Source organism: Eptesicus fuscus, chromosome 10, assembly GCF_027574615.1.
Source record: "Eptesicus fuscus isolate TK198812 chromosome 10, DD_ASM_mEF_20220401, whole genome shotgun sequence".
Lineage (NCBI taxonomy): Eukaryota > Metazoa > Chordata > Mammalia > Chiroptera > Vespertilionidae > Eptesicus > Eptesicus fuscus.
Window position 1 is genome coordinate 32,214,615 of NC_072482.1, and position 21,524 is coordinate 32,236,138.

General features: G+C 37.9%; 1 protein-coding gene across 1 annotated transcript in view; it reads right to left on the reverse strand.

Moving 5' to 3' along the window:
• The window catches only part of COL9A1 (collagen type IX alpha 1 chain), an 86,555-nt gene extending 65,738 nt beyond the window's left edge, over nt 1–20,817 (reverse strand). Inside the window, exons 1-6 of the mRNA XM_054722235.1 lie at nt 20,771–20,817; nt 20,173–20,249; nt 18,939–19,016; nt 18,669–18,801; nt 12,212–12,608; nt 613–696 (exon numbers count right to left, since the gene is read on the reverse strand). Coding sequence (XP_054578210.1) covers nt 613–696; nt 12,212–12,608; nt 18,669–18,801; nt 18,939–19,016; nt 20,173–20,249; nt 20,771–20,784 — 783 coding nt within the window. The 5' untranslated portion in view covers nt 20,785–20,817. The remainder of the gene's footprint in view (nt 1–612; nt 697–12,211; nt 12,609–18,668; nt 18,802–18,938; nt 19,017–20,172; nt 20,250–20,770) is intronic.
• Nucleotides 20,818–21,524: the final 707 nt, after the last annotated feature.

Below are 21,524 nucleotides of genomic sequence, written 5' to 3' on the forward strand. Positions count from 1 at the left end.
GCCCTGAAAGCAGCAGTCGCAGCCCTAGGGCCCCGTGGTCCCGCGCCGTCCACGCCATGCCCACCACCCTCTCCTAATCCCCGGGGCCGATGCTGCCTCCGCCCCGCGCACAAAGTGGTACTTCTCCCCCGCAAACAGCGCCCCCGGGGTTAGTGGTTGCAAAGGTGCCTGGGCGTGGGGGGAGGCGTACGTTCCTCCTGTTTATGAATGGCCCCGGAGAGGGTCCTGGGGATTGGAGGAGAGCTTGCGGCCCGGAGGACGGATAAAATGACAACAGTCCCCTTAACCCTTTCCCCAACCGCACCGGCTCTGCCTCCGCCCACCAGACCCACTGCTGCCACTGGCTGTCCTCAGAGCCTCCTCAGGTGGCCTGTGCGCCTTGGTGGGCGCGCGAGTAGACCTTCAGCTTTCTTGGAGGAGCATTTTGGAAGGGAGCGAGCGACCAAAGGCAGAATCAGATACCCCTGGGTGGTTTCTACCCTCCAGGCTGTGCTTCCTTAATATCTATCCGATGGGTACAGCGAAGCCCAGACTTTTTGGAGAAAGAGTATGGGAGGCAGGATGGAGAGGAATCAGCTGGATGGAAGGGGCAGACGGTCAAGGTGGACTCACCGTTATCCTGGCTGGCAGCTCGTGGCAAGTTTCTCTGCTGGGTCGAAGTGGGTCACAATGGATCAGCATCCATTGAAGTTCAAACTGGACAAAGACAGCAGACAGTCAGTTCAGGTTCTTTTGGAGGACAGAAACAGGTCATTTAAGAGAGAGGTGAGTTGGTAAGTGTGGTCCAATTGCTAAGTGACTGGGGACCAACTTGACCTGGTTGATCTCAGTGCACCAGGACTTGCATTGTTCCTTGAATATAAATTTCCACTGGAAATGGGCTGGAATCCCAAGTTTCTCTGATCATTGGATGCAGATGTCTTTAGCTCTGCATTACTCCAGCATAGCCTAGGCAGGAAACGGATTGCTGGGCACTGATTTTCTATTTCTGTCCTCACCAAAACCCCCAAAAAGTCCATTCTATTAAAATGAGACTGGAGAGAACAAAGAAATGTCCTAGTCGGAAGCCAGTAAGAGTTAGAGGCTGAATTATAACCCAGGCCTACTGAACTCCACAGAGAACATATGTGCTAAGAGTTCATATGGGAGAAGATTAAGGCAGCCAAAGAGGTGGCACCCAGGAATAAAGTCGAGGAAAGAAAATCTGATCCTGGAAGAAATATGCATGCTAGAGAAGACATTCTCCATGGAGTGGTCACAGCTTGAAATAAAAATAGGAAAGACTGGAAATGAGAGGGAAATCTAGGATTCAGGGGGAAAACAAGATAACAAAAATATATTTAGATTTGGTATAATTTTATTCATTGGTTGCAGAGATATAAAATTCTAAGCACTTGAAATCCAACTTCTTACATTTCAGCAGGTGCTGAGGGAGAAAAAAAGAGTGGAATAGAAAAGTTACAGGCCAAAGGAAGAGTGGCCAGATCTGAATCTGAGAGCTTCAAGAGACAAGGGGGGAAAAAACAACAAAACAAAACACACAGAGATGTATTCCACAAGGAGCATGCCACTATGTGCCTTGCTGGCCCCTCTTAAATTGAGAATGTTCGTTGCTAGGCATTTCAAGTCAGATCCATATTTCTTGGTCAGTTGATTCTTCTGGCATTATATGAATGTCTAGTTAAGTGTCCAGGTCCCAAATCTAAACATTATCTCTTTTTTTAATCAAACAATGAATTATACTCCATCCCACCTGTCAAATTGACTAGATCTGCTGGATCTAGAATTAACTTGGATACATTTTTTCAACTGTTATGGAATCATCCAGAAGTTACTGGATGGGAGATCAAAATTGGAGAGGATGAAGGATGAAGTCTTTCCCTTCTGCCCACAATGAATGGAACGTTCAACAAATGAAGTTTTCCCTTATAAAAGGTTAAAATAAGACATTAAACTTTCACATTCCTGCATTGATGCCTCTTCTTACGTGATTCTAAGTATCCTAGAGTCCTCTTTCTCCATTATTCTGATTTCTCTCAACCTTACCATGCCTTTTCTCCAGAAAATGTGGGCATCTGGAAAAATGAGTTAAGTAGGATGAAAAGAAAGTGAGCCACTAAATTAAGACATATCTTAAAATGGAAATTTATCTGTGGATTGTATGACAATTATCTGTTTCTTCATGGTTTGAACTATTTAATAATATACTGACATTCTTCAAAAGAACTGCTTTGGAAAGACATAATGTCTTGCAGGTAAGGAAATTACTTTCATCAAACACTATTTTTATTGGAATACTTTTGTTTGTTTGGAAGAGATTTTATTTTGTTTTGTTCTAAATTGCAGTGGGAATTTTAAAAGATAAAAGAAAGAATGGAACAACCTTTTCCTAAATGAATACTAATTACCTGGCAGGGCCTCAAACAACTCTTTGAAGCTAATCACACCTGGGGTAAAGTGGAGCAGAGAGGTTAAATCATTTGCCACAGGTCACACAGCTAGTAAAAGGCAGAGATAGCATTCCAAATGTGCCTGACTCTAAAATAAGAGTTTTCTCTGCTACCCTACTCAGCCTCCCCAAATAATACGAAATGAGTTATAATTTTATAAGGAGGTAACCAAGGCAAATGGTAGCTGAATATTTGTATTTATTAAAGATGAATAGAAAAGAATTATTTATAAATTAAAACTATGTAAGCTAGTTTCCAACATCTGCTAGAAAACTTCAGAACTAGGCTAAGAAACTTTCATAAGAATTCAAACCTTTTCCTATTTGCATGCTTGTTACAGAAATATATCCAGAAGCAAAATTTCTAGTGTTCTTTCAAAAACTGACAGCTATTTCTATAGGCGATTTCATATTAATGTGTATAATGAAATATCATATAGGAAAAATAATTATAATTTTTTCTCAGTGACCAGATAAAAATGTTACCAGAATAAGAAAAGATATATTTTCACTCCCTACCTATCAAAATAAGAGAGACCATATATAATTTTATTCACTAAGTTCTTTGTGAATGGTAACTCAGACTTAGAATGGAGAGTGTGTGTGTAATATTTTAATTCTCAAAAATAATTTATACCTCAATCACTTTGAGAAGCTTTAATTATACTTATTGCAAATGCAAAATGATTCATTAAGCTGTTTTCTCAAAAAATGTAATTCTCTCTGGATAAATTAGCACACCTGTTTAAATATGTGAGATGCAACTGTGGCACAGGATAATGGGGGAATGAAATGTAATTCATCTGTGAATACAGGCTGGGTTGTTCAGAGTGGGACATAGATCAGAAGTTTCTGAACACATCTGTGCATCCACATAAACACCACCTATGTACTAATAATCATCTCTACAACAATCATTTTTTGGCATACAATATGAATTCCAATTTGCATGTTAATTATTTTGAAGGAAGATTGGCAGAGTTCCTTGGTAAAAGTCACTTTCATTATACATCTAAAATGCTGATTTCCACACGTTTCTCATTTTCATACCTGGAATCATTCTTCTCTTTGAATGCACAATGACAAAATATATCTGACAAATATTTTAATTTAGTCCTTCAGGCAACATCTTTAAAGCCCCAATATAAGCCAAGCACAAAGGAAACATTCCAGGGAAACCAGATATATTCTCCCCCAACCCCACAAGGAGTTTAAAGTTTGTAAAATTTGAAAAATCCAAGCAAAGAAATTTAAAAAGATTTTTTTAAATGTGTTCAATAGAACATAAAATGTCCTAAAACAGTCCATCCTTCTCAACATAAAATACTTTGCCATGTTTCAGAAACTTGTGTGAGTGTAAGGTGACTTATATATGCCCAGCTGGCAGTATCCAATTATTTTCTTTAGGAAACTAAGGTATAATTCCAGCCCCTAAGACAAAGTAGTGTCCAGCTGACAACTCATTAAAGCAAGTAATTCTGGCCCCAACTCTCTACTTTTTTAATAGGATGAGTGACTTCTACTTACTTTGCTAGGTTGTTGAGAAAAATTGATAAGGTATTTAATTCCTTCATAAGAACTAAACAAAAACTAATAGCAGACAACTATCTTTTCCTCCTGAGAGAATTCTATTGACAGACTATGGAACTTCACTCAATATTAATGAGAATGACACAAAGCTTGGGTGTGTGTTTTTTTGCAAGCTGAATTATGATTAAATTTTGCAAGTATAAAATACCTAAAACTAGCTCTTCAAATATTTTTTTAACCAGAAAGATGTTTCATTAAGCCTCGGTCTACTCAGTGGCAACATATATTTGAAGAAATACTTGAATTCTTATATTTGATCTCATTCTTCTTTTCAGTTTATGTCAAAATGTTGGTTTTTACCATCATAAGGGACCTCCTTCAAGTGAAGCTTCCTGGCTACTGAGCAGGAGGCTCTCAGCTGCCTTGAAATGAGACATTTCCCCAACTCTAGGTAGACTAGGCCATGCAGTTTTACACTCAGTGCTAGGAATTGTAGTTAAATATGAGTAGGTGACAATCATCTGAATCATACCAAAGGCAGAGGCAGAATGATGAAAGGGAAGAGATCAGATGACTTGAAGGTAGCAGACCTGGAGTGTAGTGATTTATTCATTTTGTCAACGTATCTTTAGGTAATACATTCATGTACTTTGATATCAAGACACAAAAATATTTAGTATATAGGCAGTTATCTAAGCCAAAAAAAATGTTTTTGACAATAAATACTATTGCAGTTGACATGTGATATCAACAAGGGGATCATATAACATGTCATATGTGAGTAGGGCCCAAAAAAATTGAGATTTTCATAAGCAAAGATGAGGAGGGTAACAAAGTTCTGAAGAGAGGTGACACTAACAAGGCACCAGGGTGGAAAGTGATGCAGAAAAGAGATCAAATTTGCTGTTGCAAAGAGTAGACAGATTTTTTTCCCCTTGAATTCTAAGCTAAGGAATTTTAACACTGTTGGGTAGCTGATTATTGGATGACTATTAAAATTTGTCTGCAACAGAGATAGGGATAGGGAAAGGTGGCCAAATTGAAAAGGGCATTTCAAGGAGATTCATGTGATAATAAGTGCCTGATCCTTTGAGGCAGAAGAAGACTATTCTAGTATAGCATCAAGAAGTGTTATCCTCTGAACTATGCTGAGGCATCCTGAGTTATTTGCCCATTTAAAAAACAACAATGAAAACACCCTCCCTCATGCCACATCCCTCTTCAGCTGCCATCTGCTTTCTGCTCCTCATCATACAAAATTCAAAAGAGTTGTCTATGTCCATTGACTTCAATTCCTTTCCCTTCCATTCTCTCTTGAATTCTTTCCAACTCAGCTTTTCCTCCCATTACTCTAATTGTTCTTTTCTCAAATTTACCCTCATTGGTTTCTAAATCCAATGATCCATTCTTAGTCCTCATCTTACTTGATCCATGTACAACATTTGAGTGGGTTGACCATTCCATCCTCCTTGAAATACTATTTTCCCTTGACTTTCAGGGAACCATAATCTGCTAGTTCTCTCCTGTATCACAGGCTGCTTTCCTTAGTCTCTGGATGAATCTTCCTCATCTCAGCAAGTTCTATATGTTGGCTGTTTCAGAGTTCAATGCAAGACTTCTCTATCACATTCCTCTCTCAGTAATTTAATCTTGTTCCATAGCTTTTAATACCATATGCATGTTGACAAATCCCAGAGTTCTATTCCCAGCAGGACCTGTCACTTGAACTCCAGAAGAACATATCAAACTGCCTGCTCAGTATCCTCACTTAGATGTCTAGAATTGTGATCAACTTAGATGTTCCAAAGTAACTCCTAATATTCTCATTGATGCCTGCTGTCACCACAGCCTTTCCCATCTCAGTAAATGACAACTCTGTATTTGTAATGAGTCATGCCAAAAATATTGATGTCATCCTTGATTCTGCTCTCTTATACTTCAAATCCTGTTTTCTTTACCCTCAAAATATATCAGCATCTGCCCAATGTGCACCACATCCACCACCACCACCCTCTTCTCTTAAGGATCCCTTAACTGTTCTGTACTTCTCTCCCCTTACAGTATATTGTCAAACAGAAACCAAAAACATGCTTTTTATAAATGAGAACTTACTGATTATCTATCCAAAACCATCTGATAGCTTCCCATCTTACACAGAAGGAGATCCAAAATACTAACACAAAATTCCCATCCTCACTCTATCTTGTTACCTCATTGCCTACTTCTCTCAGTCTCATTCTAGCCACACGGGTCTCAATGCTGTCCTCAAACATAACAGATAGCACGAACACCAGTTTCTTTTCATTCTATGTTCCCTACTTCTTGAATTCTCCTTTCTGAGATATCCACATGCTAATGCCCTTAACTCTTTCAGGTTTCTCCTAAAAAATGTTTTTCTCAATAAGGCCCTCTCTCCAGGCACAACAATTTCCTGCTTCATTTTTCTCCATAGCATTTGTGACCACCTGGCATACTATACATTTACTCATTTATTCATTTGTGTCCATCTCTTCTCCCCAGAATGAATGTAAGCTCCATTTGAGCTTTAATTTCTGTCTATAACTTAGCAGCTATTTAATAAATAGTTGTTTAGTGTTAATAAATGAATGCATAACAGTGGATAAGAAATATAGTGAAAAAATAATTAATAGTATTTTTCCTCTGGTTTGATTAAGAGTTGGGGCAAGCCCCTTTCCCTGCCTGGGTTTCAATTTCTCACCTGTAAACTGAGAGGTTTGGATTAGACACACTCAGTTTCCTCCAGCTGTGAGAGCCCATGATTCTATTGACACCAACACGTTGTAACCAAAACCACTAACCATGCAGAAATCAACATGAAGAAAAGGAAAACCACCACTGATTTAACTTCTTGCCTTTTAGCCACCCAATCTACATGCCCTTAGTCCGCACACATCTTAATAGAAATAGAAAAACTAACAGCACTGATTTTTTAAAAATTGCAACAGTATGGGCACAGCTAAGGCCAATAAAAATTTTTACTGTTTTCAATTTTCCATTAAAAACAAGCTTGACCATCATTTCCTTTTTATTCTGGTTATCTGTAGTCCTTTCCCCCAATCAGGCTTCTCCTATGTTGGCATCTCTTTTACTGTGTGTTCTTCCCCTTTCATTGTCACCTAGTGGGAAATCCAGCTGATATTGTTAATACGGTCTACAATGCAGCATGCTAGGTTTTATCTCCAAAAAAAAATTATTTTGACAGTCAGCATTCAAAAGTATTCCAATCAAGTCTCATCAAAGTGTTTTAAAAAGTATTTTCTATGAATATGGTTCAAATAACATTGCCATTTCTTTTGTATTTATTTATTACTTCCAAGTGAAAGCATATTTGTAAAAGGTGTACTTGTCAAAAACAATTTCATAAGCCAACTTAATAGTTTAGATACTATGCATAGTAGGTATTATGCATTTCCTAAATCACTAATAGCTTCCCTACAATGTTTCTTAAATACCAGAAACAATATTAATCGCAACCTCATAACTGATTTTTCCATATTATCATCTATGACACTTGCCCTGTTTTTGCATTTGGAGGTTAGTATGATTTAATTCTATGGAGTAGAGAGAAGGACAGATAGCTCCTCTATCAACAGTTTTTTGGGTGTTTTTTTTTATTTTATTCTTTCTATTTACTTTCATATTTTCTCTTAATTTAACAAAAATAACAGAGTGACACATTTGAAATATACTTTTAAAAGCACTTATCTGTCTGATTAATCCTGTTCCACGTTGTTTTATTTGGAATATGCACAGGATTTGTAATGCCACATAAACTTTTATCCTGCCTCAAACAAGCCCAAACCCCCAGTGTACATCCCTGAACAGGAAAAAAGGCTAACTTTGTTTTCTAATAGAGCTGTACCAAATAACTCTCCCAGGCAATCATGCTGACAGCAAACAATAAAGAACCTGTCATAAAGTAACATGTTTTTTATGATATGCTGCCGGGAAACTGAGCTTTGCAGTGGGATAAATAGCACCATCCTAAAATATGTGCACAACGGAGAATAGGAAATATGGGATTTATTGCTTTAAAATAAAACTAACCATGTCTTACAGCAGTACATTGGGAAAAAATATAAAATGCTCTGAAGTCCCTAAATAACCATGAAGGATGAGAAGGTGTTTGAGTTGTAGACCACGTGAGCAGCTGTATTGCAAGCCTTAGGAAAACCTCCTGAAATTGGTTTCTTTTTCCAATTTAAAAATGGAAAAGAGACAAAAGATACAATAGACAGGGGAAAGTCACAAACAAGTACAATATAATTGAGTCTTTTAGCATTGATGCTCCATCAAATGTTGTTTTCCATTGCCTTTTTTATTAAGCAGTTCCTAGGGCTACCTCTTGACATCTGTAATTGCCCATAGAAGGGATATTTGCTTTTGTTTTACTTACTAAACAAAAGCAACCATTGATCCTGAAAAAAAGTATTCAATTAATGCAGTGTCAAAGATTAGAATAAATCCAATTTCATGAAAGAAAATTGAAAAATACACTGTTCCTTGTTGTTTTCGTGCTATTGGCACATTTCATTTTAATTTAAAATTTCTCACATAGTGATACTGAATATTTGCTGTCTGCAAATTGAGAAAAGGGTGCCCTATCAATGTACTTCTCCTACCTCCCAGAATAGATGGATACCAATACTCATCACTCTCTAAGTCTTCTAAGGGACATGTAGTCACTTAATCTTCAGTAATTGTCAGCAACTTCAGTTTCAGCCAAATTTGGTGATATCATAGGACAGAAAATAAAAGAGGGCAAAGGGACAACTTGTGGGCATCTGGGCTTTGTCTGGGAACTTGTACGGGTATTTGACCATTCTTAGTCTGGAAAAGTGAGGAGCAGTTTGGAAAACTAATAAAGTTTAAAAAGGAAAGAATTGGTAAACATGAGAATTCACAAATGAGAGTCCCTTTGCCTAGAATATTGGACCTTATCTTCTTCTGGATAACTTTTATTCATCCCCATCATCTCCTTTAGGAAACATCCTTGAATTCCACTCTCAGGCCTCCCTACCCTAATCTGAGTGAGGAGTTTTTCCCATGTGCTTCCATTCACTATCATGGTCCTTATTGTGTTATATTGTCACTAGAGGCCCGGTGCACGAAATTCGTGCGGGGGGGGGGTCGGGGAAGAGGTGTCCCTCAGCCCGGCCTGCACCCTCTCCAATCCAGGACATCCCTCTCGCAATCTGGGACTGCTGGCTCCTAACCACTCACCTGCCTGCCTGCCTGATTGCCCCTAACCTCTCTGCCTGCCTGCCTGATTGCCCCCAACTGCCCTCCCTTGCCTGCCTGGTCGCCCCCAACTGCCCTCCCCTGCTGGCCTGGTCAACCTCCAACTGCCCTCCCCTGCCGGCTTGATCACCCCTAACCGCTTCTGCCTTGGCACCCACCACCGTGGCTTTGTCCAGAAGGATGCCTGGATAGATATCCGGAAGACGTCCAGTCTAATTAGTATATTACCCTTTTATTTGTATAGATTGTTTACCATCTCAACCCCTCACCCTCTACAGACTAAAGAATATAAAAGCTGCGATTAACTTTGTATACCCAGTATATAAGAACATGATGACATTCACATTCACTAAGTAAATAAGTAGGATTAATGTCTGAGGACATGTTCCTTCTTCTTATTAAAAAAAAAAAAAATTGTTTGTCCTGCAAAGTAAATTCGGGAAAATCTACGCAAATTACAAATGTCTTCCAAAATAAAAATGATGAGTTTTATAAGGAAGGATATATGGTTGCACATCCTTTTGTTTTTTATCAGAGAATAGTTGTCATTGCAGAAAATAAGGCAGATTAGAAATTTTATGCCTAACCCTGTTTCTTGCAAGCTCAGAAACCTTCTTGAGATTACTTCTTCAACTGAGAAATGGAGATAATCCTATCTGTGCTTGTTAACTTATAAAAGTATTGCAAGGATCAAATAAGTTAATGGGAATGAAAGAATTTTGAAAACATTACATTGGTATGTTAAGGGTAATAAAATGTTTTTTTAAAGCATAAATGGGCTTTTCTTACATAGAGATTTCTACTTTTTCTTATACAGAGTGCAAGTTGAGGAATACATTTTGGTGACGAATTTGAATCTGACATTGTCACTGTCAGTCCTTGGATATAAGTAAACTTTTTTGGCCTATATCCTTGATCTATTTTAGTTTTTGTCACTACCATTACCACCACTATATCATCAAATATGGAATTTTTCATACCCGTAATATACTAAGTCTCTTGTGTTTCTTTGTGGGAGAGTCAGAAGTCAGTACAAAAGAAAAAATCGTTTAGGTCTGTTTCAAGTACTTTTAACATTGACTACACTGTACTGACTGACAAACTCCTTGGTGAACCAGCAGCAAAATGTAACAGCAGCTCCCAGGTTCTCTGCTGCATTCCTGCACTAGAAAGAATAAAGTAGAAGATAACTGGTCTCCATGGTGATGTGAAACCAGACTTGTCAGAAAACTTACAATCAGCTTTAGCATTATTGGCTATACTGTAATATAATGAAATAATATTGTAACTTTACTCTTCTGGCAACCAGATAATTTAATAGCATGCTAGCACCAGGATTCAGAATTATAATTACTTGTACTGTTTTCAAGGCTAATGAATCAATTTTACAAGTACTTGATCAATATACATCACAGTGAGGGTGTCCCCTTAGGTCTTTACCATCCCCCCCCCCCGTCATCCCTGATATTGCAGAAGTTCAGTGTTGTCTGAAAACCATTCCAGTGCCATTGCAAAGATTAGACTGCCTAAAATTCAAAATGGCACAACAGTGGTCCCATGGGCTTTCTGACCCAGCACACTTGAGATGTGATAACTCATTCATTGAAGAAATACTTTCTCAAGTGTCTACAAGCCAGAGCAGCAATGTGGCAGTTTCAAATTGTTTCCTGTCCATCAGAGAATATCGAAAATTTCAAACTACCTTTCACACAAATCACAATTCTTCCCTTGGAAATAAGTTATTTGAACTATTCCATTACTGAGATGTCTGATAACCTTTCCCCCCCCCCCCACTTTGGAGAAGGGCAGAGAAACAATTCAAAATCATTGTACTGCTGCTGCTACATTCCATGACATGAGTTAGGTAACTAGAATTTAATAGCTCAGAGAGAGGGAGAGAGAGAGAGAGAGAGAGAGAGAGAGAGAGAGAGAGAGAGAGAGATTGGCATCAATAATTTCTTTATTGATCCATAAATTCTTTAGTTTCCCCCAAAGAGCACTTGTCCTCTAATATATATATATATTTTTAATTCCTGTCATACTATAAAATATCTTTTTAAATAATTATTCAGTGAGAATTTAACAATTCAAACTGACAGAATTATATGGTACTTGTTGGCACAATTATGTGTAATTTATATTATTCCTTACCTTTATATCCATGGATCTCTATGATAAAATTATGAACAGAGCTCTAAAATTCTTTACTTTTATAATACTCCATGCAAGACCTACTTTTGAATAAACAATTATTTTGTCCTCTATACAATTTTCATTCTTGCTTAGAAGACACCATATGGCTTCCTAACCACATTTTCTACATTCTGCAGTTCGTATCCCTCACCCCTCCCCCCCTCCACCACACACACACACACACACACACACACACACACACACACACACTTTCTCAAATGCCTTTCATTCAAACCAACCACACTTCAGATCTTTGAATCTGGTCTACTTATTCTCTGCTTCTTTTTCCTTTAATGCTCTTTCCTAAGCTAGAATGCACTTTCTCCTCTTCTTTTGCCAATTCAAATCTTTCCATTTCAAGGTTCATTGCTTTCAAGAAGCATGGAATTCTTGACTAACTGAATCCTTCATTCATCTTAACCTTACTTTGAATCTTCACATTAATTATTTATACATAATATGTACCACATGGGTTTAAGTCCCCTCCAAAGGATTCTGGGTACTCCAGGTAGACATGTAGCAACTTCCAAGTAGACCTTAAGCTCCTAAGATCAGGAGCCATCTACTTAAATTCCTCTGAATCCTCATTCTATCTGGTACATGCTAGACTCAAATTAGTACTGAGGGCTTTTCTAATAAGTGCTTGAGTGAATAAAAAAAGATGAATAACTGTTCATTGTTTAAGACATGCAGATGATTACTAAAGATCTCTGAGGTATTCATCGTTAGCAATCTGGCTTTGATTTAATCTACCATAGTGTATGATTTTATACTTACCGGAACAGAAACTTGAGGATTATCTACAAGTTTTCCCAGCACAGCAAAGCCATCGACATTGATTTGGCCTCTTGGCTTTATAGGCAAGGATTCAATCCTGTTGCAGTCAACAAAAAGAGTAGCACTGCTCCTTTCCACACCAATCATAACCTTATGCCACTGGGAGTCAAACAAGGAGGGCAAATTTGAAAAGGCTGCAGACTGGAGACTTCCATCCAGTCCCTTGTATGAAAATGCAACAGATTTTGTTTGGCCATTAATCTTCACGCCAACTTGCTCCTTCCCTGAGGAGTCCTGAATCTGCCAAATGCTCCAGTGCTTTTCAAGTGTGCTTCCAGTCATCCGAAAAGTAGTTAAAAAGGAGTATTCTTCAGGCAGTCCACCGGGATATAAATGCCTGAGGAAATTTTAAAACAGTAAACATAAATCTCGTTTTCTGTGCCCATGCATATTACCATCCTCTCTTATGCTATTTTAGATTCTAGCTCTACAGAAAAGCTACAGTGTGAAAAACGATGCGCTATTTGTTCTTTCATGACTGTCCATAAAGGCCTTCACAGAAGTTCAATTATTCATGTACATTTATGCTCCATCCTAAAATACACATAAAAAAAAAAAACCCTCCCTCAAAGCTAAAGAGAGTTCCCAACGCCACATAATCCCAACAATATTACGATTTATGCTGCCTCAAGAGCTACTGTTCAGCAATTTCATCTCAGCCAAGAAACACATCCTTACAAAGTTCTTGGCACCATTTCTCCTGCGTATGAAAGAAGAGATCATTTGGAATCCAAATCAGCTCTGCTAGTTTATGAGACCACTTAATTAAAGCAGCTTTTAATTTTTTATATTTTAATATAACATGTTAGGATTATTTGCTATTTCCATAATTGCTTGGGGATTTCCCTCCATGACTATATCCTGCACCCATATAAGCATTTTGAGAATCGATAATTGTTCAGACTTGAGTAATTCTTTCACACTGAGCCTGTTTTTCATTTTCAGGGAGCTTCGAAGTATGATGTTAAATTAGCAGCAGTTGTTTGTCACTAGATATGTGACAAGGGACAGGTGACCAGTTCTTAATTCTCTGCTCCAACCTAGGTGTTCCTCCATCCAACAACTGACTCTGTATCATTGCTACTTTATTCCTTTAAATGGCAGCCTAAGACTACCAGTGGCCCTAAGGCATCTCCAGTCTGTGCGGGAACTGTGATCTGTAGCTGCAACGACTACCTGGATCATCTTCGGTTGAACCAAACTGCTAGAACCTGAGGACCAACATTTTAAGAAAATCAAGACATATTAAATGTAAACTTCACCTTCAAGGGCTTGAAGGTTTTGTCCTTCTACCTTCCTCCTCCTAAGTATAGAAATGTTCCTAAGTAAGGAAGAAATGCTAGGAAAACTAGATGCAAATTAATTTTTCTAACTAAATAATAAAATTTGACATTTCTGAGAACAGTTATGAACCAAGACCCAAAGTCCCACATAACCTCTCTCCAGGTCAAACTCCTGGTATATAGCCCCCTTCTTGTGAGGAGTAAAAAGAGAAAGGCTAAAATAAATACCTAAGTGGATGCTGATTTAATGTGCTGCAAACTAAAATTCATAACACATAAATTTATTGTACTGGCATAGGTGTTGTTGCCACTTATACTAAAACATATTGTTGGGGCCAGTAATTTCTAAACCAAAAAATTCCTCTGTTCTAAGCATGTTTAGCAATATGTAAAATTACTCAACTTGCTAAGATTTTTCTGCCTTTACTTTTACTCTATAAAACTTTGTCATCCTTATAATAGCAATAAACAAATATATAACTCTTAATTGCAAACAGTTTTGCAAGCCTTCAATAATATGGGTCAACTATGTCAACAAATTTCATTGCTTTTTTAGTTTTATAAAAATGTGAAACTTTTCATCTGAATACTCTTTTATCATCCAAGGACTTCTTTTAGATATTATTTTCTAAAATGACTGGCTCTTATTTATAATATTGGGTGAATTTTTTTGTCAGTACGCATTCTTAAATGATTACTGGTGATGTATACTCTACTTATTTCAAACCTTTCAACTCACTAAGTATCTTTTATGTCTGTGAAGTGTGCAGGAGGTTTTAACAAGTATATTTTTAAAAGATTCAATTTGGAGCTAAAGAAAAAAACATATATACAAGAACCATTCCCCCAGAATGGAGATGTCTACCACATCTATTTTGATATTTTTTAATATTGATTGTTTGTCATATTTCCCTTGAACTTTAGATTTTTCTGAATATACACATTCCAGAATAACTTCTAGGGGAAAAACCGAGACTCATTAATGACAGCATAATATATTGCCTATTGTATAATTATAAAACTTCATAGAAGTTTTTACATTTCATTTAACTGACCTCAATTTGGAGCTGGAAGATAACTTTTAAAAGTTTTATTCAGCCCTAGCCAGTTTGGCTCAGTGGATAAAGCATCAGCCCACGGACTGAAGGGTCCCAGGTTTAATTCTGCTCAAGGACACGTACCTCGTACCTCAGTTGCAGGCTCCATCCCAGCCTCAGGCCCTGCAGGAGGCAATCAATTGATGTGTCTCTTCTATGTCTCTCCCCTACCCTTTCACTCTTTAAAAATCAATGGGAAAATATCCTCGGGTGAGGATTAACAAAATAATTTTTTTAAAGATTTATTCAATGGTGAAATTTGACTAGTATCCATTTAAATTACAAATAGGTTATTTAATATTATTTTCACTTAATAATCTGGATTTAATTAGATGCTTAAAGAATTTGTTGTTGTTGTTGTTTTTGTCCAGGACAGTTACTGTTGAGGTCTGAGGTTTTTATAGAAGGAAGTTAAATCCTAATGCTTGGTCCTCTTCTCTTCCTTAAAGCACTCTTCGTATAGGCTTTTAAAAAATCTATGTTACCTATTTATGTGTTTACACATGTACTGAGTGTGGATGTAGAATTTCATCAGTCCCAGAAAAAAAAAAACACGTATTTGATTTGAATTTAGAAGTCATGGTAACTTGCTTGAGCAACTCTTTTGCAAAGACATGAAGTTAAGTGAGGGATCCCTCGCAATTTGTGCTTCAGCCAATCTTTCCTGCTACATGAGCAAAGAGCTTATGTTGAAAGTAGCATAGGGCATGACGTCCCCATTTACTTCTAACTTGGTTATGTAATGCCAAAAACTTTTTTAAAATGGAGTCGTGGTGAGGTTGCTAGAAGAACAATTCATTTATAGACATATTGTTAAACCCAAGATATTTATCTATCTTTCTTTATGTCCAGTAAGATTATATTCATATATATATACATACATATATATACATATATAATTTGTGTGTGCTTATATATACAAACATAATCAAGATTATAATGTTATTAATATTTTAAACTAGGCTAAAATAGTATGTCAATATGATAAGAAAATTTAATTCTGTTTCAAATTAATGAAATATATATGTATTTATATAGATCTAAGACCATTTTAGAAGTCCTCACTAATTTATAGAACAGTCAGTCCCACTGTCTTTTTTTGAACACCTCAGGTTCTGTTCTTGCAAATACGCTATGCACATGGATAAGTAAACTTGACAGCATACATAATTTAAAAGAAACTGGGTCTATAAATCATTTATTTCATTATGTTACAATCTGCACAGAGTATCTTAAAAGGAGAACCATAAGGGTTTGAATAAAAGATAAGAAGTCTTAGACCTTGACACATTTGTTTATGACCTTAACCCAAGGAAAAGGTACGGATTGTATTTGTTAAGGCAAACAAACATGGCATGTTTGTAAGTATGAGTTGAGAATGAGAAACTATAGTGCCCAAAATAAAGAATGCAAACAGCAAAATATTGTCTCATGATCTTTCAAAAAAATTGAAAAGAAAAGTAAGAATAATCTGTGTCTCTATCTCGTTCATCCCAAATGCCATATTCACCTTCCCACTACTAAGTTTCTATTTTGCTCACTCAGAGTCTATATTCTCCAGCATAGAAATTCCCTTTACATCAAGACAGTCTAACCCCTCCATGATCTGAGAGCAATTCCAGCCTGTCTTGCCACCTGGTTTTTAATGATTAGGACTTGGAGGGCAGCTTGAAAAGAAAGCATTCACTAAGGAGAAAAGATTTCCACCTGCATACACTCTCTCATTCTAGTGCTCTTCACCACTTATGGCAACTACCACTGTGTACCAGGCTCTATTCAAGCCCTCTCCATTGATTTACATTTGCTCCTCATTGGCACTCTTGACATAGTTATTATCATTCTAATTTCAGTCGGAGGGCACTGAAGCTAAGTTTATTTAAGTAACTTGCCCGAGAATGGACTTTATTACCTATTTGGGACTCCATCTATCTTGGGCCTTTGGCTCTCCTCCTTCTCTTTGTATTTCTTTCTCCTACTTCCTTCTTCATCCTTTCTTTTTTTTTAATGTCCTTTCTTTTTTTCAACTTAATAAGCCTTGCCAGTAAAGTGAGAGTTTTTAGTATTTGTGGGGATACAGAGAGTCACGGAGATAGAGAATATATGACATTGACTATGACCTGTTAAAAAGTATTTGGAGTCATTCTAGGCCCTTAGAGAGGAACAGCAAAAAAGGTGCACAGGAGGTAGGGGATCTATGTGCCCTTCAATCTCTGAATTTAAAGTCTGTGATACTCCAGACTGTACCTTAAATTGTAGAAGAGAAAATTAAGTCAGCAAATTCGAGTTTTTGTCATGTTTTACTATTTTATTTAAGAAATTAAAATATGAATATTTTTAAAAATTATTTAGGAAGACAACTACCATGTCTGTGCATGAAAAGAAAATATAAGAGAAAAACCTTAATTGCTGTTATTATGCCTTTAATCTTTCCAAATGTGAATGGTTTTCCAGGGTCTATATCAAATCGTGGCTGGAAGCACAGTCTCCAGAGCCATTCTACCTGTGGTTTCAGTCTTCCCAGCCCCTCCCAACCCTGTGACCTTATGCAAGTACCTTAAACTCTCTAACTTCAATTTCCTCCTCCATAAAATATGGAAAATAATGTCCTCCCCACAGGGGTGTGATGAAGATGAGGTTTAATGTTAATTGGGAAATTTATCGAAAGTATGTATACAGCACACTGTTATTATTTTATAAAATATAGTATGTTCAAAACATAAATTTCTATCTGCATCTGGCACTATATCAGAATATTCTTAATTTGATCAAATTTTTCATTATCATAAACATTTAGAGTTTCTATAATATTCTTTGCTGTTCTAATTAATCATTATTTACCTTTACACTGTAATTTCTATCAAAGCCTTAAATTGCTTGTTCATCTACCAAAGGAATCTTAATTTTTTTCAGTGCACTAAGACACAATCATAATAGTCACATATAAGGTACTAGGTGACACTGAACTGAAAGCTCATTTATAACAATGGGATGACTCAACACTTACACATACACAAAAGCATCTCAGTAATGAGTGATTTGGAGGATAAAGAGTTCCAGAGAAAGAGATAAATGAAGTGAGGGATTTTTTTATTATTATTATCACTACCATTGTTCCGGTTATCATTTCTTTAGTTTTGATTTTTTTTAATTGATTTTCAGAGAGAGAGAGAGAAACATTGATTTGTTGTTCTACTTATTTATGCATTCATTGGTTGATTCTTGTGTGTCCCCTGGCCAGAGATTGAACCCACAACTTTGGTGTATCAGAATTATGCTCTAACCAACTGAACTACTCCTCCAGGGCCTTAGTTTTACTTTGGTTCCTGTCAGGAGCCAAGCACTGCATGTGTGTTTCCATTTCAGCACCAGGACGTTTGAACAGCACCATTGTGAGTCCTCTTACCACTCAGTGGCTCCTAGTTAAATTTATGCTTAACCTCTGGCACTTCTCACAGAGACTTCTTTCAGTCAAAACCAGACAAATTATAGAAAAACAGTGCATTGAGTAATAAGAACTTGTCCTGAATCAATGTATAATAAATAGTCTCGGTGATCCACCTCCACCCCCAACCCTCACCCCTGGAATGGGAAATTACATACTGAAAACATGAAAGGCATTCATATATTCAGGCACTGAAGATAGATAAGTAAATAATTCCTTCATATTTAAATAAAATCATAATTCAAGAAAGATTGAGCAAGAAAGTTCTCTAACACTGGCTAGCTTTTTATTTTAAAAAATGCATTTGAGGGCCCTAGCTGGTTTAGCTCGGTGGATAGAGTGTCGGCCTGCGGACTGAAAGGTCCCCAGTTCAATTCCAGTCAAGGGCGCATGCCTGAGTTGCAGGCTCGATCCCCATAGGGGGCCTCCAGGAGGCAGCCGATCAATGATTCTCTCTCATTGTTGATGTTTCTATCTCTCTCTCCCTCTCCCTTCCTCTCTGAAATCAATAAAAATGTATTTTTTAAAAAATTGCATTTGAGGCAGATGATTAGATTATTTTTTTTTAATATTACCTGGTTGGAATCCTGAAGTCTACATTATTTCCCAATTTGTAAGCCACTTGTAATGCAGTTGATCCCACTATTCTTTGTATAGCTCTTCTAGATGCTGCTTTATCTACCTGGAACTGAGAAATCAAGTCAAACCCTATAAAAAGGGAACAAAAAATTAAAAGTCCACATTGAGATTGGTTTTGTTCCTTTCCACAGCCTACCCAAATAAAATAATATTTTAGATAAGTTTACAGAAGGCATGCATTTTCAATATGATACATTGCTACTCACCTGGTAAATCATCTTGGCCAATTCTGACTTTTGGACAGAGCTCATTTTCACCATTAGGAACTGAATTGATAGGAAACCCTGCAAAAGAGATCACATGTCATTTTACCTCACCTCTTACTGGGATCGTGGGGAATGTGTCAATAATAATAAGAGCTGAGCAATTATTTAAAACACTATATTATACCAAGCAGTTTGCTTGTAAGTGTATTTGGCTTTAACACTATGACTGTGATTATAACTCATTCATTTCGATTCATCCTGAAAGGGAAGCAAGGCACAAAGGTGCTTTAATAATTTGTGCTGGGAAAAGGTTCTTTTGGGGGAAGTTAGGAATTTGTTCCTTTTGGAACTGGAGCTGCACAACGTTCTGAATGGCACAGTGTCAGAGGCCTGTTTGGAAAACTTTTGGTGGTTTGGGCTAGAAAATATTCCTTAAATACCACAAATTTTAGAATTCCCAAGAGAATCCAGAGCCAGCCTTGAGCCAGTTCAGTGAGAGTTCTGGATAGGGGAGATCTTAGGAATCTTTGTCAAACAGAGGAGGGATTTGGTGGAGTCTCTGGTTCACTAATCCTAAATAAAATATAAAGAACACATTTAATTTCAGAAGCTCATTCTAAGAGATCAAATAAGGGTCCCAACTAGACTGTTGCTAGTATCCTAAAATGAGGAAGAGTAGTAAGAAGAAAATGAAAAGGATTAAATACAAAATTTGATGGGGATTCCTAGAATGAAACTGGGTGCTCCTTACACAGGTGGAAGGTTGTGGCGAAGGAGTGTTTTTGCCACCTGTTGTAACTATACAACCCTTGTGCCCTGCGGAGACTCGCCTGATGGTAGAAACATCCTACACTTCAGAAAAAGCATCTTACAGCTGCAAAGCTTTGGCCCAGACATCCCAGTACATCAAACAAATCCCCCTGTGACCCCAGTTTAATGGCTTCTATACATCTATCCATCCAGCCAGCCATTCAGCCAGCCAGTCATCCACCCATCTGAACAAACTGGCTTTCCTGCCAACTTTGATCACAGCCATGACTTCTGCTTTATACCCAGCATTTACCACGGAAAACCATAGAGTATCCATTCTTATAAGTCGACCAGGGCCAAAGCAGAATTGGAGAGAGGGTATGAGGGACCATGGGTGCCTCACTCAGTCCTCACTGAGCCACCGCCCTGCCTGATCCCTCCCGTAACAAGTGATATTTCAAAATCTAGAAACTGTGGCCCTTACTTGGGCGACGCTTGAGGGCAGTCGCAGATGCACAGGGTTCCAGGAAACCGCATACAAAGAAGAAAACTGAAATTTTCCTGAAAAGGAGAAAAGAAAATGACTCATACAGAAGTCCCTCCAGCTGGAGACTACTTTAGTATTTTTAAGCATGGTAAAAACCTAATTAATGTAGGTGATCAAATCTCAGTATAGTTTTTTGGTGTGTTTTTTTTACTTTGGAGTCTTATTGAGAAATTTAATGAATTCTCATATTTTCAGCTCCTATTCTAAAACAATCACTAAGTCATTGTTTTTTTTTCTACCTCACTGTCTCCATTTCTACCTATCTCCCTGTTTATATATTTCCTTGTCTCTGTTTTCTTTCATCTTAGTTTTTCTGCCTCTCCATTTTGGTGGCTGTCTTTCCCTCTTTCTCTGTCCCTCTCTTCTGTCTCCCATGCTTGCTATTTTTTTGTCTCACTTTCTCATCTGTCTCTCTCTATTTCTGTCTCTGTTCCTATCTCTCTCCTCTCATCTCTCCCCTAGCCTCCCCTCACCTCCCCTCATCTTGTCACCCCTGGCCATCTCCCCACCACTCTTTCCAGGGTCGAGGTCTTACCAGAAGGTCTTCATTTTCCCAATTGGTTTTTTGTTGTTGCCAATCGTCCCAATGAAGCAGGGATTGTTGGGGAGTCAGTACTCCCCAAAGACCCCTTCACTGTCTCCCCAGGACTGAGGAGTTCTGGACCCAGCCTTGGTTCCTCCTGCCCCTGTCAGGGCTACAAGCAAAAGAGTGAACCAGAGCCATCTGGTGACACCTTAAACCAAAGGAGAAGGAAGGGGTGGGGAAAAGTGGGGGGTGTGGCCCCAAAGCTAACAAGGTTACACTGAAGGAGGGATTAGCAAGGGAAAATTTGCTGAAAAGAAAACACACACACACACACACACACACACACACACACACACACACACACACATTTCAGGATGTGGAGAAATTCACTAGAAAAACCCAGGCAAACTGCTATAGGAACACAGTGGAAGCTTTTAGAACTGCTATAGGCACACAGTGAACCTTTTAGAGGACTGGGGTACAGAGAAATCACAGGAGAGATGTGGGAACTCTTGGGAGCCTTGGGGCCCATCCAACCTAGGTTTGAATCCCCGTTTGTTCTGAAGTTTACTAGTTACATATCCTTGGGCAAATTAGTTAATCTGCCTGTCACACCCATTGCCTTCATTGAAAAACAGTAGTTCCTAAAACAATCGTTTTGAGAATTAAGCAAGATAGCAACTCAGAGAATCTAATGCTTGCCTCGGATTCCTCATATTACCATCATTATAGCTAACACTTCACTAGGGCCCCTCTGTGGAAA